General features: G+C 42.2%; 1 protein-coding gene across 10 annotated transcripts in view; it reads left to right on the top strand.

The window, feature by feature from the left end:
• Positions 1 to 26,756, top strand: part of PDE4DIP (phosphodiesterase 4D interacting protein) — a 533,445-nt gene that overhangs the window by 476,814 nt on the left and 29,875 nt on the right. For 9 of the 10 annotated variants that reach the window (XM_033916500.1, XM_033916501.1, XM_033916498.1 and 6 more), the window contains 3 exons: positions 3,025 to 3,171; positions 6,283 to 6,402; positions 7,401 to 7,590. In XM_033916500.1, coding sequence (XP_033772391.1) covers positions 3,025 to 3,171; positions 6,283 to 6,402; positions 7,401 to 7,590 — 457 coding nt within the window. Of the gene's footprint in view, positions 1 to 3,024; positions 3,172 to 6,282; positions 6,403 to 7,400; positions 7,591 to 12,787; positions 12,869 to 26,756 lie in introns of all 10 variants that reach the window. The other variant, XR_004536642.1, reaches the window with a different exon arrangement.

Raw genomic sequence — 26,756 nt, 5'->3', positions numbered from 1 at the left:
ATGGGGTCAAGCAATCTTACACAATGCCATTTGATCGTGATTGGCGTGTGTTTGTTATCTTTTATGCAGTTTGCTTTATACCTTAACCACCATGGACCCGTGAGGAAGGCGTGTTATCCGAAACACGGACCGTGTCGGGTCCCTTGGTTGGCTATAAGGCTGTATATGTTACTGCATTTACTAATAAACAACGCCTGCATCGTGTACATTATCTGCAGTCTGTTCGTTGTTTTCAGAAAAATAAAGTCACCAGACAACAAAGGTAGGGAAAATGATTTTATTTTCAACATAGTGATTGAAATGTGTCAGTTTTGAGAAAGGAAAGATATTAAACTTTAAATGTGAGGGCTGCAGAAAAAATAGGGTACTTGGAGGGCCGCAGAAAAAATAATTACAATTTTGCATAAGGTAAAACTCTTTATAGTTTATAAATCTTTCCTTTAACTGTTAAAGGAAAGATTTATAAACTATAAAGAGTTTTACCTCATGCAAAGTTGTCATTTCTTTAATAAGACATTAACTATTTTTCTGTGGCCCTCCAAGTACCTACAAATCCAAAATGTGGCCCCACTAAGGGTTTGAGTTTGAGACCACTGCTCTATACCATTTGAAAGAGGGCGAATATCTAATTATTCACTTCTAGAATTAGATACTTCTTAAATTTAGTAAAAATATTCTGGCACAAGTGTCAAACCTTAAAAAAAGGAAGGAATAGTGAACATTGGAAAATAATAATTAATAAAAATAGTACACATTTAGGGCTCCTTTTACAAAGGTGCGCTAGTGTTTTTAGCGCACACACCGGATTAACGTATGCTATCTGAAAAACTACCGCCTGTTTAAGAGGCGGTAGCGGCTACATGCGCGGCAATTTAGCGCACGCTATAATGCGCTATTCCGCGCATTAAGGTGCTAACGCATCTTTGTAAAAGGAGCCCTTAATTTTCCCCACCATCAAATTTCCCTGTCTCGCCCACCCCACCCAGCTACTTTTTCATGCCACCCGGCTGGAAAAAATTTCTGGGGAGAACACTGTAACCCCTTCTATGATACTGTATGATCATTCAACTGAGATATTACAAGCTCTGGTTTACTTGATAAGTGCACTCATTTTCTATTATGAAGCTTGGATTAATGTTGAAATTAGAGAAAAACGTTATAATTTTGAACAAATCAAACCTAAGAAAATTTTATTTTGAAGCATGTGAAGTTCACTGAGCTTCACGTTACTATATCTGATGATCCACACACATACACAAATATAATGTGAGGTATATTCTCGTTATCCTTTTATAAAATAGGCACCCAGAGCCAGCCCCAGAGGCATAGAAATTATCATCCCACAGGGCAGATGTATGCACGTACATATTTATTTATTTAGATTTATATCCCGTCCTCCCCAAAGAGCTCAGAACGGGTTACAGTTTACATTTACAGTGTTACAATATAGTCTTGGATTCTGTATTTTATAGATATACATGTCCATCATACAAAACTCTGTCTACCCTGTATCCCCGGAAACCCTTGTGCATGGTACATATTTAAGTACAGGTGATCTTGCTGGCATGCACAATTTAATAAAAGCCCTTTTCCACATGTAAAACAGGCTTTATACAAAAAAAAGCTTTATAAAAGTATCCCCTTAAAACAGGAGATTGGAAGAATTATAATCAATCATAATAAAACCCTTAGCACACATGCACACTTTAAATTCCGTGCTTCCGCATGCGCAGTAGAGTAGAACTCTGCCTGCGGAGGTTTCCCCATTGCCCTCCCTCGGCGATGCTGCGAGCCCGGAGCCAGTGAGAGAGCGAGAAAGGGGGGAAACAGAAAAATTAGGAACTGGAATAAAAGGGAACACCAGGTACATAAGTTTTAGAACCCTGAAAAAGCCCACGGGGGAGGGGTGTGACTGATCCCACGCACAGACTAAGCTGGCACTGAGAAAGAATGAAAATCCAGAAGAAGGAAGAGGGGTGCCGAGGGGGGAAAGACTCAAGCGCCCTGGGGCAGGAGGACAGGGAGAGGGTACGAGAGCTGGGGGCGCTGCAGGCACCCTGGCAACGGGAAGGGAGTATAATGAAATTCTATTGAACATTAAGTGGTGTTTCTGAGGATCGTTGAAATTCTGGAAGGTTGTTAATAACGGATTTTTAAATACAATTATCCCTATTTTTTTGTGATTACTGCACTAAAGCTAGCACTTGTAGTTAAAAAAAAAAAAATGAGAGGCAGAGTGTGAAGCAAAAGATAAGCAGATCACACACCAAAAGAAAATAGGCAACTTAATAAACAAACAATACCTCTAGAGCAGGGGTGTCAAAGTCCTTCCTCGAGGGCTGCAATCCAGTCGGGTTTTCAGGATTTCCCCCAATGAATATGCATGAAATCTATTAGCATACAATGAAAGCAGTGCATACAAATAGATCATGCAAATAGATCTCATGCATGTTCATTGGGGAAATCCTGAAAACCTGACTGGATTGCGGCCCTCGAAGAGGGACTTTGGCACCCCTGCTCTAGAGGGATAGGTATTTATCTGACTCCCTCTAATTTCTGCCCTTCATGAAGCCTTCAGGGCAAAACATGGGCTTGTCGGGCACTATTTGTTTAATAAATTGCCTATTTTCTTTTGTTGTGTGGTCTCCTTTTGCTTTGCACTGAAGCAAGCTCTTACCAGGAAACCAGTGATTGGTGGGAGAGGGTCACGTGCAGGGGTTGACCTATGAAAGCTCAGACAGCCAGCATAGGAAACATGCTGGAACTACAAATATGAAACAAATGAAGTACAAGCACAATTGTGGGGACAGAACAATGTGTTTGAGCATAACAAACGATGTGCCTCCTGTCTCCTGAATGCCTGTACTGTAGCATGCAGCCTGTATCATGAAAGAGTTACAGCATACAGTGCCTGCTTCTTCCAGGCATTAACCAGCATGTGCCAGAAATGCCTGAGGGTAACGTGAGCATGTTTCATCTGACAGCAGATTGCCCATGTCCCAGTGTCTCTGGTCTTGTTTATAGGTGGGAGAATTTCAGACAGAGATCTATTTGGGGAGCATCTGAATGAAATTAAAAGCCTGCGCCAGCGGCTAGAGGATTCTATATCTACCAATGATCGTCTGAGGCAACAGCTGGAAGATCGTCTCAAGGCCACTGCAAATGGAAATGGTAGGGGGAAAAAGAATTGTGGCATGTAATGGTGGTGTGATGTATTTAAAATCCTGACTCTATCATGGATTCTGTGCCTGACCTTGAGCAAGTCACTGTTCTCCCTCGGGTCCTTGCCTGGTTAAATTGCAATGAGCTGATAGGAGAGGATATTCAGATGCTATGAATATTGACACAAGGATCAGAAAGCTCTTAATATGTATTAAAATAAAGTAAAAACATCATAAAATAACATGAAATGGGGCTGAAGACTCTCAGGATAATATTCGGCCCATATTGGTAAGTGGTTGACCTAACCCCAGATATTCAACGCTAGAACATGTGTGACTCCAGGCATTGAATATTCAGGTATGTCTGCCAACTTGGAAGTTAGCCAGGAACTGGCCAATATTCAAACCGAAGCTAGGTTACATAGAAACGGAGAAATATTAAGGCAGATAAAGACTAAATATCCTATCTTTTCTGCCCAACCATGCATCCACTATCCCCTCCTCTCCCTTAGCTTGGGCCAAGTATGTTTGATCTCTTTCTTGAATTCAGATATACTTTGTCTCCTCCACTGGGAGGCCATTCCAAGCATTCCACACCCTTTCTGTGAAAAAGTATTTTCTGAGGTTACTTCTGAATCTATCCCCTTTCACCTTCATCCTATAACCCCCCTCATTCCAGAGTTTCCTTTCAACTGAAAGAGATTCATCTCATGCTAACTAATGCCATGTAGGTATTTAAACATCTCTATCACATCTCTCCTCTCCTGCCTTTCCTTAAAAGTCTCTCTGTACGCCTTATGTAAATACTACTGACTATTTTAGTAGCCTTCCAACTCCATCCTGTTTATATCTTTTTGAAGGTGTGGTAATTTGGCACATAAAGTTAGAACATCTGTTTTGCTGACCCTAACCTAAGTGCATACTTAACTGGTTAACAGACTGAATATTGCTACTAACCGGCTAAGTTGGTACTCTGCGCTAACTCCACCCCCAGTTGGTTAAGAAATGACCGGTTAGTGGTGATATTCAGTGGCACTACTCAGTTAACTGCTACTGAATATCGGTGGCCAGCTAGTTCAGTGGAGGTTTACAAGGCAGGAGCTTCTCTTGTCTGGTTAAACCCTTTTGAATATCATCTGCTATGTGTATAGTTTGGATTGGTCAAATTAAAGGCCCAACTTAAACCCTATAGCAATAAGAACATAGGAATTGCCACTGCTGGGTCAGATCAATGGTCCATCCTGCCCAGCAGTCCGCTCACGCGGCGGCCCCAAGGTCAAGACCAGTGCTCCAAATGAGTCCAGTCTCACCAGTTTAGCCTGAATGTGTCCAACTTTGTCTTGAAACCCTGGAGGGTGTTTTCCCCTATAACAGTTGCGATAATGTTGTGATAATACTTGAAGTGAGGTGTTCATGAAAGAAATCCCTGAAATGTCAGAGTTCAAACAGTTCTGTATGCAAAAATGGGCTAAAACTCCTCAAGCTCTGTAGACGGAGTGTGGGCAGAGCCACAGTTTTGCAGGAATCAGCCATATTCAATGCTGATGCCTGCATAACAACCAGGCAGATAGGTCTGCATAAACAGCAATCCTTTTTTTTTCTGGTCAGCTATGGGGTAAAGTACTAAACATGAGTCATCCTTGTATAACATCTGGGTACCACTGGAGCCTGGATATGGCCCAGCACTGAATATCTGAATCTAAATTAGCTAGTGACTTAACACTGCCACTGGCTCAATACTGACCCATAGTTTTAGAGAGTAGTTTTCATGTCTTAGACAGAGCTGCTCAGAAGAATTGATTGTGTATGTGTTGTATGTTATCTGCCAAGAATATTACAGACTGTAAATATTAAAATAAATAAATTTTATACAGCTTATTTTAAAATTTTTATACAGTATTTTTAAAGGCCTTTATTAAAAATTAATTGACAAATTAATGTATTAAAGTATTTTTTAAGACAGCTTCAGTACTTTCCCAGTAGAAGCCCAACACATGCTCTCAGTTCTATCACACTTGCCCACATAGTCCAAGCTCATTCATGCCCACCAAGGTGAGGCAAAAGAGGGAGCTTTCAACACCCTCTAGGGCAGTGTATCGCAGGCGCCTGCTCACAGCGAGAGGCACGTCCTATAGGCAGTCAGCCAGCACCAGTGCTTCTCCTGCTAACCACATCTCTCTCTCTAGAATCCTACCACCGGCGGCAGTAGGAGTCTCAGGGCCTTGGCTGGAGCACATCTACGCAGGCGCGGATGTCTACATGATGACATCACACGTGTGCATGATGTCATTACATTGACGTCCAGGACCATGGGCCCGCATTTAGTATGCCGCAGCTTTTAACAAGTTTGCGACACACTGCTCTAGGGTATGCTGTAGGCAGCAGCTGCAGCTAAAGGACTTTACCTTTTTTTTTTTTCCAAATTCATGGTTTCTGCTCTTTCTCTTGGCCAAGAGGGGTGGGGGATGTTGCTGGCAACAGTTTCAGTCGATATTAGTAGAATGGAGCTGGCATACTTGGTCACTGCCAGCACTGCTTATTCTTCAAATACTGGCAGCATTTACCAGTAGATGCCATTCACCTAGGAGGCATGTGTTTTTTTCATGGAACAAAGAGATTTTACTGGTTTGTTGGTTATACAGTAACTGAAAACCAGATACCGTCATTATCAAAATGCAGCATAAACCAGGTCTAAACTAAAAGTGCAGAATTTTCTTCTGTGTGGTGCTTATCACACTGACCCCTCAATGCATATAAAATATAAATCTCAAGTACATTTAAATATACAAACCTAGAAAAACAAATGTACATTTTTTTCAAGGTTAAAAGTTTTATTCTAGGTTTCTATTTTAAACTTTCTTTGATTTCTTGGGCAGGATTATCTGTAGGTGTTGCTGCATTTTTAATCTGGCAGCTGTTTCCATAGATACCTCTACCCAGAACTGACAAATCCCACACACACCTCTTGACCTAACAGTGTCCCGAATTGCAAAGCCACTGCAGCCTTTCTTCTCCAATCAGTCTACCAAGATGTTTCTTATGGATACCTCCAAACTTCAGTGAATGAGGCCTATGAGGTGCTATCAGATCCTTCTCATTGTTCTGTCACAATGTGTTGCAGGAGCTCCCACCAATATTTACATCCAAGGTTTGGAGTCTTTGCCTCAGCTTTCCAATGAGAACCGAGCTCTGAGAGAAGAAAACCTGAGTCTCCAGCTGCAGCTCAGTCAACTCTCTAGAGGTACATTGAGAAGACAAGAACATGTCTGTCCAGTCTGAACTTGAGGCCTGGAAATAAAACTGCTCAGTGAGCACTATAGTCAGTTGGTTGGGGAGGAGGGGGGGAAGGAACATGACATTATACGTATTTGATTGGGTCCTGTGTGGGGTTTCTTAAAAAGTAAAATATTAATAAAATTCCCAAATTTCTACTATGCTCACATATCAAAATAGCAAGAATATTTTCAGGGAGTCTCACGTACCCAGCCTCTCATGGAATGTCTTATGTGCTTTATTAGGGGGGGGGAGGGCAGAAAGTGTTTGTGTTGTGTCATTCAGAAAACAAATAGAAGTAGGATTGGTAATACTCTGTATGCAGATAACCTTTATTATCAAAAATCTTGATTGCAGCAGTCAGTAAATACACAAAATCAACTACAGTAGAAACAATTTTGTATGTGAATCCCACGGTTTGTGTGTTTCAGCATACAATGCCTTCCTCGGGAGTCCTCCAAAAGAATAAAATTTGTCATTTTGAGAAAAATTAAAGGGGTTTTTTTCTCAGAGTTTTTGCTATTACAGGAGAAATGTTAAGTTTTTGCTTTTTCAGAAGAATACATGCTGTTTGGAAAGAATGCACTGTCTTGCGAAGAGCGCATAATCTTTCGGAAAGAATGTGCACTCTTTCCCAATACTACGCAGAGATGTGTACCATTTGCACATATGCGTTTAACACATGCGTGCACTATTGGGAACAAGTGAATTCTCTTTCTGAGAGGATGCGCAGTATTCGCAAATAGGGCACACACTTCTTGAATAGTTCATTCTTTGCAAATAAGCTCTTTAACACCATATGAAAAACATGTCATTTTTCTGGGATTTTTTTTCTGCTCATTTTCGTTTGTCAGCGACATGGGAATTGTCATTTCAAATGACTGTGCGTCCCTGGTGCTCTCTGGAAACTTTCAATGTCCCTTACTATGGGGATTCTCATCCTGTTTTTTGTCAATCCCTTAAAAGATCACTGCCGGGAGCTGGAGCAACTGAAGGAAGGGCTGGTCTCTGCCACGTCAAGACAGAAGAATGCTGAGATGGAACTCGAGCACCTGAGAGGGGAGAGCAGAAAACTGCAGGAGGAAGAAAAAAAGCAGCAGGAAGAGATCCTGCACCTCCGTGGGGAACATCTCTCAGATCAGGAGAAGAGCAACAGGTAGCTCAGGAGAAGGAGCTGGAGGGTAACTGCTGCTACAGCAGAAAGACCATGTTACACAAAGGAAGAGGGAAGTGGCATTATAGTCTTCTGTATACAGGGCAGGATTAATTCGTCGAGGGCCCCTAGGCACACAAGTACACTGGGCCCCCTGCCCCGCCCCACCCCACCATGCACTTAGGCGGAAACAGAAAGCTGTGTCAGAGGGAAATTTTGGGCAAGCAGCACCGCTTGCACAATTACCGTTCCCATTGCCTTTCTTACCCGCGTTGCTTGCTTGTCTTACTTTCTGTTGATGGGGGGGGGCTGCGTTGCCAATCGGGGTGGGGCCCGCATTGCTGATCAGGGGGGCCCACGTTGCAGATTGATGCTGGAGGGGCCCATCGCCGTTTGGAAAAAACAGTGTTGATGCCCTCCATCGGGCCCCCCTGACCATTTTGGGCCCTAGGCATGTGCCTACTTGGCCTATTGGTTAATTCTGCCCTATCTGTATGTTGTACTTATTCTTACTAGGAAACCACCAAGAAACAACATGCTTAGACTAATGTAGAGGTAGGCAATTCCGGTCCTCGAGAGCCAGAGCCAGGTCAGATTTTCAGAATATCCACAATAAATATGCATGAGATAGATTTGCATCTCAAGGAGGCAGTGCATGCAAATCCATCTCGTACATATTCATTGTGGATATCCTGAAAACCTGACCTGGCTCTGGCTCTTGAGGACAGGAATTGCCTATCCCTGGACTAGCGGAATGGGTAATGCAAGGAATTAGAGGACAAATAAATGCATATGCAGTAGGTCTGACACAGATTGAGAGATAAAACCTGTTTTTCCTTGCACCATGAGATTTACTCATATACCTCCTCATTCTAAAATAAGTTGCCTAAAGTCAGGTTCCAATTCTGGGTGTAAGTTGCAGAATACTAGCGCTTAATCACAGGACTGTTAGTTATATGTGTAAGTGCTAGTTGGACACTAAGTACACTTTTCCCTCCGTATTCGCAGTTTCGATTATTCACGGTTTTTAGCTTGCTGGCTCCTCCCCCCCAATTACATCAGCTTGCATAGAGAAATCGCTGATTCCCGGCACTTTCTTCACGTGTTTTACCTCTCCTTCAGGAACAGGCCAGGTCTCCCACCATGTTGTTTATGGTTTCACCATATTCACAATAGGTTTTAATAGGAAACAGCGAATAGGAAACACATGTAAAAGTTATTTGTGGTTTTTCTGTATTTGCGGTTCTGTTAATCCCCTATCACAGCGAATACGGAGGGAGAAGTATACAATTCTATAATTTTAGTGTGCAACTAGCTTAGTGCATAAATACAAAGGGGCATGCTTTGGGCAAGGTGTATGGATAGATCCCACATTTATGCATGTAATTTGCAGAATACTGTAAGTTATGCATTAAGGTGTCACATCTAGGCACGCTCATTTACACTTGCTTTTGATATAGCATAAGTGGGCACTCAGATGCCATTACCAAATTAGTGCTCAGCGTGCTGTACTTTGGCTCCTAACTTTTGGTGACCTTTATAGAATTGCCTCCAAAGAGAAATTCTGTAACAGTGCATCTCTATTCAAGCTCCTATTCTGTAAAGGAAATTATACATAAGTTATACATGCACCCTATGTAAAATAAGTGCATATTTACAAAATAGCATTTAGCTAGATATTTTGGATTTATACATGAACAATACAGGGGGCATTCTATAAATGGTGCAGAGATTTTGGTGCTGTACAAAACTTTCATGGAGTGTCATTCTATAAATGGTGTGCTGGATGGAACGCAGTTAATAGAATAGCGTTTGGAGCCCATTTCTTTGCCGGTAGTTGGGTGTCATTATTTACACCTGCTGGCACTAACTGCAATAATTGATGAACATCAGTTGCAGGTAATTGGCTTGTAAGTTATTTAAAGATCCATATGCAGATCTTGGCACCATATATGGAATGTGGGGGTATGTATATTCTAGAGCCGTATTCCAGTCGGGGTTTCAGGATTTCCCCAATGAATATGCATTGAAAGCAGTGCATGCAAATAGATCTCATGCATATTCATTAGGGAAATCCTGAAACCCCAACTGGAATACGGCTCTCGAGTTCCCTACCCCTTTTCTAGTCATTTATGCATATGTTCATGGGGGTAATTCTATGAAGAATATGCTAACAGTTACATGCTAATATGTGCGTAAATAACTAGAATGCATTATGTGCACAAACACTCATGCCAGAGAAACTCCCTAACCCTCTACTCTGGAAAATTCGAACACATTATCCCTCTTTTAAAAATGCCCATTAGCTCACAAACAAATAAAGGATAACTTATAAGATTGTCCTTTTAATATTCAAAACCCTCAAAACTAAAGAACCAGCATTCCTTGATAAAAATCTTATACCTTATGAATCTAATAGATCATCTGGACAGCATCTACTTTGGGTTCCTTCTTTAAAAATAATAAATACCTGTCGAACAACAATATTCTCAGTGACCGCACCACACTCTGGAATGCATTACCCATTTATCTTCGGGCAGAGCAGAACTTAGATAAATTTAAAGGAGCTTTAAAAAGCTTCTTATTCATTGATGCTTTTGGCTAACTATGCTACTATTCTTTTCTTATTGAACCCCTTAGTCCTTTTGTTTTTTCCCATATATGTTTTCTTTTCTGTATTTATTGTAGTTCTCCCCCCCTATCCTTTTGTTCTTATATTTATTTTGTGTCTTGTTCGTCTGATTATATTTTGTCTGTTTAATACTGTTGTTTTAATTCTGTTTTTATTTCTGTTCTTACCCCTATTTTATTGCTGTAATACGCTTAGTATTTTGATAAGCGTTTAAACAAATTTACAATAAACTTGGAAACTTGTCCTGTTTGTCCGTTTGATTAGATCATAAGCTATACTGAGCAAAAACTCTCTTGAATATTTTAATGTACAGTGCTACCTATGTCTACCAGCACTTTAGAAATAAATAGTAGTAAAATCCAGTTACATACTATTATGTAAATATATGCATATCTGGCATAGAACCCCAGCCATGGAACTGATGTAAATGCTCACACACAGATTGATTTTTTAAAAAAGTGTGAAATAATAATAACAGTTTATATACCGCAATACCGTGAAGTTCTATGCGTTTTACAAAAGATTAAAAGAAGGTACAAAATGATTGAACTTAAGAGAGGTGAAAGAGTGAGTAATAGGTCAAGAAAACCGTTATTGAGGAGAGAGAGATGTACGGGTCAGTTGTCTAGATATTTCAGGAACAGGTATGTTTTTAGGCGCTTCCTGAATTCCTTGTATGTAGTGGGTGAAAGCAATTGTTCTAGGTCTTTGTCCCATAATGCTGCTTGATGTGAGAGAAGGTGTTCATGGTGTTTTTTCAGTTTACAACCTCTGACTGGGGGGGAAACGAAGTTCGAATGTGAGCTTCTCTTGTGTCTGTTGGTGGAGAAGGAGAAAAGGTCCATTATATATTTAGGAGCTAGTCCATATAGTATTTTAAAGCAGAGACAGGCGAACTTAAACTTTACACATGCTTCCATCAGTAGCCAGTGCAACTGCCGGTAGTAAGGTGTCACGTGATCGAATTTCTTTAGCCCAAAGATAAGTCTGACTGCTGCATTTTGCATTAGTTGTAAACGTCGCATATTCTTTTGGGAAATTGCTAAATAGGTGATGTTGCAGTAGTTAAGTTGACCAGGATTGTACCAGGATTCTGAATGCTGATGTATCAAAGTATGATTTAACGGATCTAAGTTTCCAGAGAGTGAAAAAACCCTTTCTGATTAAGGAGTCCACCTGGTCTTTCATGGTTAGGCATGGATCCAGAGTTACACCCAATATCTTCATGGTGGACTGAATAGGGTAACTAAGTTCATTGATGCATAATGGGATTTTGGTGTGAAGCGGATGTGGAGAAGCAACGAAGAATTTCATTTTTGTCTGAATTAAGTTTGAGCTTGAAGTCTGTCATCCATTGCTCCATCACATTTATAGCTTCTGATGCCTTGGGAATGGTTTCTGAGATAGTTAGCAAATGGGTTGATGATTGTAAAGTCATCTGCGTAAGTGAATAATTTTATCCTCAGCTGGGTTAATTGCACGCCCAATGAGGACATGTAGACATTGAAGAGCAAAGGGAATAACGGTGACTCTTGTGGCACATCGGATGAATTGCTCCAGGTATCGAAACCAGTTCAACACCTCATCCCTGATACCAATGGCGTCTAGGCATTGTAGCATTTTCCCATGGTCTACCAGATCAAAGGCAGAGCTCATATCGAATTGCATGATCAGGGCATTGAGGCCCTTGCTAAACAATAGGTGCAGATTGTCTAAGATAGCCGTAATTACTGTCTCCGTACTGAATAAAGGTCTAAAACCGGATTGAGTTTCATGGAGGAGAGATAACTGATTGAGATATTCCATCAATTGGGTGTGAACCAATCCCTCCATGATTTTTACAATAAATGGGATGGATGCTATAGGTCTGTAGTTGGTTACTAGTGCTGATGATTCTTTTCTATTTTTTAGGATTGGAGTTATTTATTATGTGACCGTTATTAATGAGGAACTTCCCATTTTTTAGGTTATGGGCTAAGTAGTGTAGCAACGATAGTTTAAATTCTAATGGCACCGTTTTCATAATTTCCAGGGGCACGAGTCCAGAACGCAATAAGATTTAGAGTATTTGTTGTATAGTTTGGTGTAGTTATTCCATTCTAAATCTTGAAAGGAACTCCAGATCATGTCTGCTGGTATTTCATTTCCATGTATGTTAGCTATTTGGTGATCACTAGGTACGTTTGTTAAACAGTTGTTTCTTAGGTTTTTAATTTTTGAATCAAAATGCAGCGCTAGGTCATTCGCAGAGTGTAGCTTAGTGTTGTGCATGGGTATAGTGTAGCGAGTGGTATCAAATAGATTTGTGATCAGGTTGAACAGCTCTTTTGTGTTGATTCCTTGTGAACCATTGCAAGATAAGTTGATTTTAGTAGAGTAGAATGCTTTACGTTTGTCTTATCAGTTGTTTGTAGATTTTAATGTTAGCTCTCCATTTGTTACGGTCTGCCAATTCTCCTGTTTTTTTCCAAATTCTTTCTAGTCATCTAGCTAGTTGTTTCGTTTTTAGAAGTTTGGTGTCAAACCATTTGTGTTATTTATTTACACTGCTTTTGCTTTTACGTTTAGGGGCAATTTTATCTAAAATGGATGTGCTGGTTGTCGTCCAGTGGTCCCAGAAATCGTCTCCTTCTTCTATCTCCGTTTGCAGTACGTATTGTTGAAAAGGATTCAGGTCCCAATTCCTGCCCCATACTTTCTCTGTCTCTGTCATATGTAAGTCAGGTACCTGGGGACACATCTCAAAGACCAGAAACCATCTTTCAAACATGTCCGTCTTTTACTATGAGTTTCACATCTTTTATACGAATCAGGTTTGTCAGCATGTGATGGCATGTGACGTAAATACAAACCATATATGGATACAGGTCACATGAAACTTTAAACACATCAGCATTTTTCCTATCTAGAGATTGAAGTCCAAAAGGTAAGAAAAAGCCTTGACCAGCAGAGCTTCTTAACTAAAGCTGTCTGTAAATACGGCTTAACAAAACAATTGAATTCACTTCACTACAACTCTGTTTAAACATTCATGTCAAAGAAAGAAAGACAAACATAGATGTCCTTATACCATCTTCAAAGAAGGGAAAGATAAACAGGGCCTACCTTTGCATCTTTAAACAACATATGCCTAAGGACACTTACTAAAGTTCTGATACGTGTCCGTTCAATTCCCCTCTTACGTCATGTAAATGACGTCACAAATACACAGCATGAGCTGGAAGGGAGTGATACTCTAGGTATGTCTCTCAAGGAGGGGTTTTTTTAGGAGCTGTAATACGAATAACACAGTACATGAGCAGTCAAGACAAGAGTGCAAATAATAAGAGATTATGCATTCAACTAAAGTGCTGATCCCAAGAATTAGATAAATCAGAGTTACATTTGAACTCAGCAAAGAGGTCTGCTAATTTCTGAATGTCCATAGGAGGACCTATATTGTCAGAAAGAAAAGTACAACAGCATAAAATACTGAGGAGAATTTAACAGAATTCTCAGCTAAAATCATATCTAGGGCCATATGATTTTGAGAACCATCTGAGAAGTGGAGCCTAATTGATCAGTAATACTTTGCAAGGCGTTCCTAGAATAGTTCACAAAGCGTTGCTGATTATAATAATTTTAACTAATCCGATCAACATTCTTATTAATAGTAATAAAGGGAATAAGGAACTCAAACCCAGCCTTAACCTGAGCTCGGGCCTTAAATTCATCTGGGACCCCTCTTGGGACCCCTATAGCATCTATGTATACATGTGATCAGATTTATATCAAGACAAATAAAAGGAAAAACCATGTGAATAGGAAGGATGCCTTTCAGAAAGAATATGCAGAAGCATAGTAACCTTAACTAAAGTGCACTGGCCTATCCACTGGCTGGGTAGCTTAACAGGGAGCCAAAAGTCTCCATAAAGCCAGTAAATATCAAATCTAATGCAGCAACAATGGGGCATACCTATGAGCCAAGACAGAACAATAACCTGGGGGTAAATTACCTACAAAACTACTCTGTGTCAGATTAGAAACATGACATATGTAATTGCCCTTATAGATGATAACGGCAATATCAAGCTTTTGCTGTCCTGGCAACAAAGGGTATTTAGAACACTACAGTGCACAAAGAGGATAGGTAAATAACCCAAAAAGGCATGGTTGGATACCAGGAGGGAGGTCCAGAGGTACGGTTCCTAGATGGGGTCTAGCTTGAGCACATATGTAACAATTACTCTTATTATGTTGATCAGCAGTGAATTTCATCCATTCTAACCAAAGGTTACGTTCTGAAAACCCTACCTCAACAGCCACAATATCTTCAAAAGTGGGATTGGCAATAGCCATCATGTCAGTAAGTTTATTGAATGTAGGGGCCAGTGAGTTAGTATTTTTTGGGGCCCCCACAAAATGGCGGGAGAGGATGAGTGGAGGTAGATAGATCCCGTAAGAAAACTGATGATAGCTAGACCCAACCTTAAACCACATGTCCATAATGTACATACCTTCATCAGTAGGTCTAGGGTTGTCAATAGTAAGAGAAAGCTTAATAATTTGTACAGGAACACTTTTCCTATAACAGTGTCCAACCTTATGAAGGGTCATACAAGTAAGCAGTGATTTACCATTTTGGTCCACTGTTTTTCAGGGTATTTTCTAGTTTATAAGCCCAGTCAGTATTAATATTCCACCCTACCACTCCCCAGAATGCACACTTATCCCCCCAACGTAAGTCAGTAACATATACATATATGTCCTTAGTTTTAGGAATCTCTGAGGACCAATGGCACAGCCTTGGGATATCAATTGATGAACAGTCCACAATGTCACAATACTCAAAGGAGAAGGTGGCAACTTGCACACTGCTGGAATTATACCAAAGGGTAGCATCGGTCTTTTCTGGATTCCAATTGAAGGACAGCCTTTGCGAGGGAGTAGTCCAGCTTGACGTCGTGTTCGCAAAGAGGTGTCGGGGGTGCTGTTTACAGTAGGAGTGTCATTTACAGATGGGTATGGGCAGAAAGTGTCGTGAACCCAGAACACATCATCCCTGTAGACCCAGTTAGAAATGATCCATACAGGGAGAAAAACTAGCAGCAACGGTGCCAGTAAGAGAATGATAAAGTTGGTAGAATGCTGCAATGAGATCATTATGTTGTTTCACTGGAGGAGGTGAAATCTGCGCAGGGAAGACTTGCTTCTGGGGTTTTAGGTTAACCCTCTTCAAGCGACTTGCGTGGATCCAAACAGGAAACTCCTCAGTGAGTGCAGCGGGCCTGGGCACAGCGATCACAGTAGTGGGAAGGCCAAAGGGGAAATCTGTCTGCTTCCGATCCTTGGAAAGCTGCTGGATAATCACCAGGCTGGAAAAAATGGGTAGGAATCTGTGGAGAGAAAGGAGAAGTGCAAGACACGTTTCTTTGAACAAGCCCTAATATTTCAATTAGCTTTTGGACGTATTCCTCCTGTATCAAGGGAAAATCTACCCATGGGGCGGGGAAAGGTCATCCCGTGAGAATCTCAAAGGGAGAACAGCCAGATGTCTGTGCATACAGAAAGAGATACTTGAAAAGAGATGCTTGGAAAGCATTCCAAATATCATTCAGCAGCTGTACTCCAATGTAATCCAAATAAGAGATAGAAAACAAGAGAAACCATGTTGCCTGCACTGAACGTGGCAACATGCAACAATACCAATTCATGTACTTGACATAGCTATGGCAAAAGAGAGACAATACTCACTTACTTAAGGTTCTTAATTGAACAATCCAAAAGGATATGTTTTTATCGTGCTGCATATAACTATTATGCACTTCAGAGAGACCATACTGATGTACTGAATGTATTCAGAAATGTATATTGAATGGATCATATGTAGGGAACACCACGAAATAAACGCTGCATAAAATAAAGCTTTTTCTTATAACCCCTAACTAAACTATATTCAGAATATAAAAGCTATAAGTAAAAGAACATTGCGCAGTTAGGCTAGTAAGAAGTGGAAAAAGAGCTCTAGAAGTGGCCAATATTATGTATCCTGGGGTACCCACTAAACTAAAACAAGTAAACATGACACAGACAAAACATAAAGTTTTTAAGCGTGGAGCTATTACTCCATCTGTCAAGTGTGCAGGGCTGAATTTAACTGCAAATAAACACATTGATATAAAAAAACCAAAACAACAAATAATGTATATCATAACCATCTCATATTTGGAAAAAGGCATAAAGCTAATGTCTCTTTGGAGCGTCTCTATCTCTGCAGTGATAAAGAGGACCCGTGGAAAACATTAGAAATATCTGTGCCAAAATGGATCTGGGATGGCTATGTATAAATCCGGAAAAAACATTTTAAATTAGCAACATCCTAATTTCAGCTAAAACAATAGAAAGGAATTGTATTTTCCAATTTATTTTCAATTCACAACCATGCCAGTTGTAATTATTGAGCTATATATATCTCTGTATCAAGGAGCAAAAGGTCAAGAATGGAAATATCACTAGCAAGGAGTTAAAATGTCGAGCGAGCACTACGATAACCAATACCATGATATTGAGCAATGAATAAGGGAGAGCTAGCAGCTGGTATCCAGGGTTTCCCCTCTTTGCACCAAAGTCCGTCCAAAAGGGCAGCTTTGGGCACCTGCCAAACGCCAGGCATCAAATTCAGAGGAAGCTGTGAAAAAAGAGAGGAAGAGAATCCTGTTCACCCGTGAAACCCAAAAACCCATTTAAAAGAAGGGCTTGAACATCGTGAAGAGTTTGAAGGGTAATGGGGTGACCTAGGATCAGAAAAGTAACCATCTCTACCACCATAGCACAAGCAGCCAGGGAACTTGAACAGGAGTGACTATAAAAAAAGGCAACAGAGCGTAACTTACCGCCATGTTCTCCCTTCATGGTGTTACAATAGTCCCAAACAAAGAGATAAAACATGTGGGCATAAGCAGGAAAACCCAAACTTGAGCTAGAAACCAAAGCACATCTTAAATGTCCAACATTTCATAAGTCCATCTGATAAGAGCAGTCATTTCAGAAACCAGGGTCTGTCTCAAAATCTGGTCATAGAAGGAACAAGCAGAGATCCATTGGCGGTAGTGACCAATCATAGCAAGAAAAGTAAGCATGTCTTTCTTGTTAGCTGGGCGGGGCAGAACAGCAGCAATGCAGAAAGTGCAGATTTTCCTCTGACCATGAGACAGGACAAAACCCAGGTATTTCACTTCAGATGTACACCAGTGCAGTTTATTTCGTGACACCTTGTGACCACACACAGACAATCATTATAAAAGGTACAAACTATCAGCCTGACAGGTCTCCTGAATTATGGAACACAAAAAGTTGTACAAAATGAGAATAGGACCATGAGGGGCAGTGCATGACTTGTAGAATAGCCCGAAGGACATTCCACACTAGGTATACTGTTGCTTAAAGGTGAAGGCAACCTCACCAAAGGGACTAAAAATAAAGCATTCTTTAGGAAAATGACAGAAAAAAATCATTGGCTGCCGATGGAATGGTGGAAGAAACATAAGTGCAATGAGAATTACCAAAACATTAACAGCCCGAAAATCTAGGACGAAACAGGGAATGCCATCAGCTTTGGCAACAAGAGCGATGGGCGTATTATAAGAAGAGATGGTGGTTTTGATAATGCCGGAGAAAAGTCAAGAGACAAGCAGTGGAATCTCACCTTACTGCTTAATAAAACCAAGAATGAGTAACTTCAAAGAAGCACTATAGGGGGTCAGTGGAAGCCCAAACAGAGAAGTCTGGGGGAAGGGACAAAAACATTCATGCACAGACCCTGATAATGAAAGCAAAGAACAGATTAGCTTTGCTCTGCACAAGAAAGAAAACCTTTAAAACGGAATTTTTTCTTTTTCTTGTTTCTTTTTTTTTTTTTTTTTTTTATGATCCAGCACAGAACACAAAGAAAGCAGCCGGTAGAAAAAACGCACAAAATTAGGGCTTGTGTACAAACTACAAGGGAAAGATCTTAGACTGATTCAAACAGCGCTTTCAATTCATTCCACATAACAGCATGTCCTACCTCAGTAGTAAACATTGGTGACACAGAAAGATGGGAGCAAAAGGAAAAATGTCATACACACACACAGCCGTACAAGTCTCATTTGTCTAGGAGTAAGTGCCTTTATGACTCATTACAAAACCCAATATAACAATGCAAAAATATTCGCTTATCTTACCTTATAAGCGAGGTACAGTAATAAGAGACAATAAAATCTTATACTCTATAAAAGTTTTTAACCTTACAAATGACAGAGTGGGCAGGGGGGTTCTATAAATAATTTCATTCTTTCCGAAAGAATGGCAGCTGCTTATATATATGAGGGGCGCTTACCGAAAGTACCCCGAGATTTTTCCCAAAAAAACTCCATAATAGAACCCAAAGCTTGAACTTAAAATAAAGGGTTGGGTACAGGTCACCACTACCCAGTGAGTATTAAAGAACAGAAAAAATTCAGAAATACTCACAAAATACTGGTGATATCATCTGCCCATCGCGGACAAGCCCCCAACTGAAAAGGATTCAGGTCCCAATTCCTGCCCCATACTTTCTCTGTCTCTGTCATATGTAAGTCAGGTACCTGGGGACACATCTCAAAGACCAGAAACCATCTTTCAAACATGTCCGTCTTTTACTATGAGTTTCACATCTTTTATACGAATCAGGTTTGTCAGCATGTGATGGCATGTGACGTAAATACAAACCATATATGGATACAGGTCACATGAAACTTTAAACACATCAGCATTTTTCCTATCTAGAGATTGAAGTCCAAAAGGTAAGAAAAAGCCTTGACCAGCAGAGCTTCTTAACTAAAGCTGTCTGTAAATACGGCTTAACAAAACAATTGAATTCACTTCACTACAACTCTGTTTAAACATTCATGTCAAAGAAAGAAAGACAAACATAGATGTCCTTATACCATCTTCAAAGAAGGGAAAGATAAACAGGGCCTACCTTTGCATCTTTAAACAACATATGCCTAAGGACACTTACTAAAGTTCTGATACGTGTCCGTTCAATTGTGACCAGTATTCGTCTGGATTAATATAACCTCTTGTGTGATGTTCTCTTTTTATCATCGGACATGTTTTAGATTTTTGGTGAGACCAGATTAACTTGAAATAGTAAGTGAAATGGTCAGACCAGATGTTGTGACACCAGGTGCCTTCAGGTAGAGAGATGGCAGGGTCAAGGATTTCCTTTGTGGACATGGCTACCACATCTAAACGATGGCCTTTTTCGTGTGTTTGGTTGGGTACAGGGAGGTTATAGTTGAGTATGGATAGAAAGTTTTTAAACTCTTTCGTGACTGCATTGTTCTCTTCATCTAGGTGTATGTTTATGTCTCCTGCGATGATGCTGTAGGAAGGATCAATTGAATTGTGTAGGACAAATTCACAGAAGTCCTCTTTGGCTTTAGGCCAGCTTTTTGGTGGGACATAGAATAGTATGCAAGATAGGGATTCTTCTAGTTGATTGTTACTGATTTTACAGGCTAAGATTTCTAGTTGGTCGGTCACTTTGGAATCCAATAGTTCGAACTCGAATCCTTCTTTAAGAATAATTGCTAATCCTCCTCCTTTTTTACCTGTGCGGTTTATCGTAAGGATTTTAAAATTATCTGGTAGGAGATCAATTATTATTGGATCATCTTTAGACAATAGCCATGTTTCGGTTAGAAAAAGGCAGGCTATTTGCTTGCTGATGATCCAATCATTAATTAGAAAGGCCTTATTTCTGACAGATCTAGTATTAAGATATGCACAGGGAATAGATGTGGGTGTGATAGTTTCGGTAGAGGTGGTGGTTCTGATAGGTTTTACTTCCCTTATTCTTTTTTTAAGGGAGTTGGTCTCAGGCAACTGGTGTTGGACCCAACTGGTGTTGGACCCAACAAGGGATCAGGCAATACTTGACCTATTACTTACCAATGGAGAAAGTGTCACAGAGGTCTCGGTGGGCGAAACATTGGCCTCCAGTGACCACAACATGGTATGGTTCAATCTTAGGAAAGGTTTCACTAAATCTACCACGATGACCAAGGTCCTCAAATTCAGGGACACAAACTTCCAAGACATGGGTTCCTTTGTTCACCAGGCGCTACAAAGCCAAGCAGAAACCGATAGCGTGGAAGAAATGTGGTCGACTTTGAAAGCCACCATACAGGAAGCGACAAACCGCTATGTTAAATTAGTAAGTAAACGGCGAAGGAACAATAAGCCGCAGTGGTTCACTGCGGAGATCTCAGACTTCATCAAGGAGAAGAAAAAAGCATTCATCTCTTACAAACAATCGGGGAAACAAGACACTAGAGCAGACTACCTGACCAGGTCAAAAGCCGTCAAAACAGCAGTCAGAGAGGCTAAATTCCACATGGAGGAGTCTCTGGCAAGGAATATCCAGAAGAGAGAGAAATCCTTCTTCAGGTATATCAGTGACAGAAGTAAAAACTCAGGCGGGATTGTACGTCTTAGGAAACCAGACGGAGACTATGTGGAAAAGAATTCCGAAAAAGCCCAGCTATTAAATGAATACTTCTGCTCAGTCTTCACCCGTGAAGCGCCGGGGCTTGGCCCTCAGCTACAGACAAGGGCTGACTCAGTTGACCCGTTTAGTAACTTCGAGTTTACGCCCAGCAGTGTTTACGGTGAACTGTCAAAGCTCAAGATTAACAAGGCAATGGGGCCTGACAATCTACTCCCCAGGGTGCTTAGGGAGTTGAGTGATGTCTTGGCGGAGCCACTGTCAGCGCTCTTCAACCTCTCCCTTAGTACAGGCAGCGTCCCTTTGGACTGGAGGAAGGCTAACGCCATTCCACTCCACAAGAAAGGCTCAAAGATGGAGACTGCAACCTACAGACCAGTGAGTCTAACATCGATAGTGAGCAAACTAATGGAAACTCTAATCAAACACCAATTGGATAAGATCCTGAATGAGGAGAATCTACGGGACCCCCGTCAACATGGATTTACTAAGGGGAGATCATGCCAATCCAACCTGATCAGCTTCTTTGACTGGGTGACGGGGAAGCTGGATGTTGGGGAGTCCCTGGACATCGTGTACCTGGACTTTAGCAAAGCATTCGATAGTGTGCCACACCGCAGGTTGCTGAACAAGATGAGTTCTATAGGATTAGGTGACACATTGACTAATGGGTTGGAAACTGGCTTGGAGGTAGGCTTCAAAGGGTAGTGGTGAATGGGACCCCCTCCGAAATGACGGAGATGATCAGTGGAGTGCCACAGGGCTCGGTCTTGGGCCCGATCCTATTCAACATCTTTATAAGAAACTTGGCAGAAGGCCTTCGAGGTAAAATAACATTATTCGCCGATGACGCCAAACTAAGTAATGTAATGGGTAAATGCACAATGGACGAAGATTCAATGCCCGACAACATGATGCACGACCTACTCCTACTAGAGTGCTGGTCTAGGACCTGGCAACTTAGCTTCAATGCCAAAAAATGCAAGGTTATGCACCTAGGCAACCATAATCCATGCAAGACTTATACCCTTAATGGTGAGATTCTAGAAAGAACGGTAGCAGAACGAGACTTGGGGGTGATCGTCAGTGAGGACATGAAGGCTGCCAGTCAGGTGGAGCAGGCCTCATCCAAGGCAAGACAGATCATAGGTTGCATACGCAGGGGTTTCGTCAGCCGTAAGCCGGAAGTCATTATGCCTTTGTATAGATCCATGGTGAGACCCCACCTGGAATACTGTGTGCAATTCTGGAGGCTGCATTATCGCAAGGATGTGCTGAGACTGGAGTCGGTTCAGAGAATGGCCACCCGGATGGTCTCGGGACTTAAGAATCTCCCGTACGAAGAACGATTAGACAAACTACAGCTATACTCGCTCGAGGAGTGCAGAGAGAGGGGGGACATGATCGAGACGTTCAAGTATCTCACGGGCCACATCGAAGCGGAGGAAGATATCTTCTTTTTCAAGGGACCCATGGCAACAAGGGGTCATCCGTGGAAAATCAGGGGCGGGAAACTACGAGGTGACACCAGGAAATTCTTTTTCACTGAAAGGGTGGTTGATCGCTGGAATAGTCACTGCAGGTGATTGAGGTCAGCAGCGTGCCTGATTTTAAGGCCAAATGGGATCGGCACATGGGATCTATTCACAAGGCAAAGGTAGGGGAGGGTCATTAGGGTGGGCAGACTAGATGGGCCGTGGCCCTTATCTGCCATCTGTTTCTATGTTTCTATGTAATGTGATTTATTGTGTCTTCCTGTGGGTTAATGATGTGCATGATTGATAGATCAGGATAGTGGATTGATTGTAATTGTGGGTAAAGTGAGTTAACGTCTTTGATGCTACCGCTTATTAGATAGATCAATAAGATCAGTAGGAGATTCATGATTGTGGGGTAGTGTTTTTTCCTGATGCAAAAACTGATTTAGTATCCCTAAAATTATTGATTTATAGTTTGTAAGGTTGTTAGGCGGATGGATATTGATATGGTTCTTTAAGATGACCCAGGTAGATATAGTTCTTAAGACATCCTAGTACAAGCATCTAACAATTGCACTTGCCTCTAAACAATTACACATGCCTCTAACGCATGCACATACATCTAACAATTACACTTGCATCTAACAATTGCGCATGCATCTAACAATTGCGCATGCATCTAACAATTGCGCATGCATCTAACAATTGTGCATGCATCTAACAATTGCGCTTGCATCTAACAATTGCGCTTGCATCTAACAATTGCGCTTGCATCTAACAATTGCGCTTGCATCTAACAATTGCGCATGCATCTAACAATTGCGCATGCATCTAACAATTGCGCATGCATCTAACAATTGCGCATGCATCTAACAATTGCGCTTGCATCTAACAATTGTGCTTGCATCTAACAATTGCGCATGCATCTAACAATTGCGCTTGCATCTAACAATTGCGCTTGCATCTAACAATTACACATGCCTCTAATAGTTACACATGCCACTAGCAATTGCACTTGCATCTAAAGAACTGGCAATTTTAGCGTGGACATTCGAGTTAGGCAGAGATTTTGATGGGTAAACCTTAGTGAAAAACTTAGCTGGCTGTCAGTATTGGAGGTAGTAGGTAGGAGAGCTGTAGCAGGAGGTCAGTTCTAGCTGCTACGGGGCTAGGGTTCCCAGGTCGCTTCTGGGGGCGGAGCACGCTCACGTGCCTGGCCTAGCGAGAAGAAGGGCGGCTTGGGAGCCCTGAAGTTGTTGGATTTGACGTGGGCAGCTGGAATCGGTGGGGGGCTGGTGGGAGGGTCGACTACCCTGCGGAGGAACGCGGAAAAATGAAATCCGTGAGGCTCTTTGTTTTGTTGTGCGGCAGGTTCAATCTGTGAAGTCACTTCACCAAGGACACTTCACAAAGGCGCGTATTAAGGTGCACGCGCCTTTGCCGTGCGCCTTAGCCGCATGCCGAACGGCTGTGCACCATTAGCGCTGCTGATTAAATCTTTAGCCCCGCTGGATCGGGGGAGAGGTGGAGCGGTGCTCGCAAGAAAATAGAATTTGGCCAGCTGCTGATTAAATCTTTATCCCCGCTAGCTCGGGGGAGGGGTGGAGCGGTGTGGTGGCCGTGTTAGTCCACTCGTCAAGGTAATATGTAGAAATAAAACAAAAACAAAGGAAAAAAAAATACCTTTTTATTGGACTAACTTAATGTAAAAAAACCCAGAATATAGAATACTGGCATTTATATTCATATAGCTTCTAAACGTTGGCACCCATGTTTATAGAAATACCCCCAGTAGAGAATAATTTTTGTAAATCTTTTTGTACTTAAAACGGTCTTTTGCAAAATTAGATCACACCTAAAAATCCTTGCTTTGTGAGTCAACATGTACTTTTATAGTAGGTATCACATTGAATAACTTATAAAATATCTGTTAACTCTCAAATCTCTGCTCTACAAAGCCCCAGCCTTCATTGATAGGGTTCTGAGCCCCTACTCTCCTACCAGAACACTTTGTTCAAATGTTCATCATTTATTGACCGTTCTTTCACTTAAATCCATTAATACACATAGGCAATATATTTTTTTCAGTTATGGCTCCTCAACTATGGAATTCCCTACCAATTTATCTAAGGGAAGAAAGACATATAGACAGATTCAAGGGCAAGACTGGACACCTCACTTGTGATTTCTAGCCCAACTTGAGATCCCTGACCTCTTTTGAATTCCTCCCTTCTGGTGTTTTCCTTAATTGTCTCACTTGCTATTAAGAATTGTATTTCTATACCTGCCTTTCCTAATGGTTCTGTGAGGCCTGTAAGTTGTGTGTAACATTGTTTATCCCAGGACAAGCAGGCAGCATATTCTTGATTGATGGGTGACGGCACCGACGGAGCCCCGGTACGGACACTTTTAGAGTGATTGCACTCTAAGAACTTGGAAAGTTCTAGAGACCGCACCGCGCATGCGCGAGTGCCTTCCCGCCCGACCCCGACGCGCGGTCCCTCAGTTTCTTAGTTTCCGCGGAGCTAAGAAGTCGCATTTTCAACGGCTGTTGAAATATTTTTTCATTCGCCTTCCCGCTCGCGTAAACTTTTTCGGGTTCTTTTTGCCCTTCCGTTTTTTCTTTCTTTTAAAAAAAAAAAAAAAAAAATTTCTCTTGTTTTATGTCAAGTTTCTTGATTTGACCCGGCGGGGCCTACTGCCATCATCAAGGCCTCGGCCTTCGATTTGGCAGAAGCCGTTTTTACGTTCATGCCCCCCCAGCCCGGGTTCAAGAAGTGCCAGCGGTGTGCACGGCCTATTTCCCTTACAGACCCGCACAACTGGTGCCTTCAGTGTCTGGGTCCGGAACATCAGGCCTCTACCTGCACCCGCTGTGCCACTCTGAAAAAGCGGACTCTCAAAAATCGAGAGATACAGCAGAGACTGCTTTTCGGCACCGACATGTCCGACCCCGCGTCTTCGGCGCCGGTCTCGGTACCTGTTTCGTCGGCACCCACCTCATCGACGCCACGCGATACCGCGTCGACGTCGCAGCATGCAGGTAAGCCGGCTAAGAAGCCTTCCCCGCTGGAACGTCCTCCGGTCTCCATTGCAGAGAGTCCAATCCTGCCGACCGTGAGGCGCCAGCGGAAGCGCTCCGCCCCTATTGAGGTGAGTCCCTCGACATCGGGCTCCTCATCTCCGGGGCGTCGAGCGGCACCGCAGGTACCGCAGAAGAAAAAAGCGGTACCGGTGCCCTCCCTTGATGATCGCATTGCGGCCATCTTGCAGGTGCAGCTGAAGGAACAGCTCAAACAACTCCTTCCAGCTCTCCTGACACCGAGCCCTCCGGTATCGGTCCCCACTGAGCAACCGGTACCGATCGTGGAACAGCCAGTATTGTCACCATCCACTCCTTCGGTACCGGTACGCTTGACCTCATCGGCATCGATGCCTGTCCTCGCACCGGAGCCTAGGTCTCATCACCAATCGGTACAGACATCGGCTCCGGTGCGACCGATAACATCGCCCGGTACCGCGTCGGTGAGGTCGGGTAAGTCGGTACAGAAGTCCCGACACCGAGAACCATCCACCCCTGAGTCTCGGGACCGTGGTCCCCATGTTCGAGACCCTGATCTGTGGGGTGACTCTGAAGAACCTCTTCAGTCAGAAGGGGAGTGTTCATCAGAGGAGGACGAGCCTGTTCTGCAGGATATTTCCTCCAAACCTGATTCCACCTCTTTCTCTTCTTTTTTAAGAGATATGTGTGAATCTCTTTCCATTCCTTTGGAGGCTGAGTCTAAAAAGTCCAAAGCTTTTTTGGACGCTCTTGATTTTGACCAGCCTCCAAAGGAATTTTTGAAACTCCCTTTGCATGACATCCTGAGGGAGACCTTTTACAAGAATCTGGAGACTCCTCTTACCATCCCGGGAGCCCCTCGCAAATTGGATTCCCTTTATAAAGTCATCCCTATTCCTGGTTTTGATAAACCACAGCTCTCACATGAGTCTCTTCTTGTAGAATCCACCCTCAAGAAGTCCTTAGGAGCTAGTGTCTATGCCTCTGTCCCTCCTGGCAGAGAGGGTAAAGCCATGGATAAATTTGGTAAGCGACTTTACCAGAATGCGATGCTTGCTAATCGTTCTGGTAACTATGCTTTTCATTTTTCGTTTTATTTAAAGCATCTCCTTACCACCATGGCTTCCTTTGAGCAGTACCTTCCTGTGGGGAATCGTGAGGCTTTCCATCAGTGCTCTTCAGCTCTTTTCCAGCTCAGGAAATTCATGGTAAGGTCTATATATGACACTTTTGAGCTTACCTCTAGAGCAACAGCCATTTCTGTAGCCATGCGCCGTTTGGCTTGGCTCAGAGTCTCTGAGCTTGATGTTAATCATCAAGACCGGTTGGCTAATGCCCCATGTTTAGGGGATGAGCTGTTCGGAGATTCTATGGACTCAACGACCCAGAAGCTCTCGGCTCATGAAACCCGCTGGGATACCCTTCTTAAGACCAAGAAGAAACCTCCACCTTCACGGCCATTCAGACAGCAAACGGCCTATCAGCGGC

This window comes from Geotrypetes seraphini, chromosome 12 (assembly GCF_902459505.1).
Source record: "Geotrypetes seraphini chromosome 12, aGeoSer1.1, whole genome shotgun sequence".
In the NCBI taxonomy this organism is placed as follows: Eukaryota; Metazoa; Chordata; class Amphibia; order Gymnophiona; family Dermophiidae; genus Geotrypetes; species Geotrypetes seraphini.
Note: the sequence above shows the minus strand (reverse complement) of the source record. Positions and strands in the feature narration are given on the sequence as shown.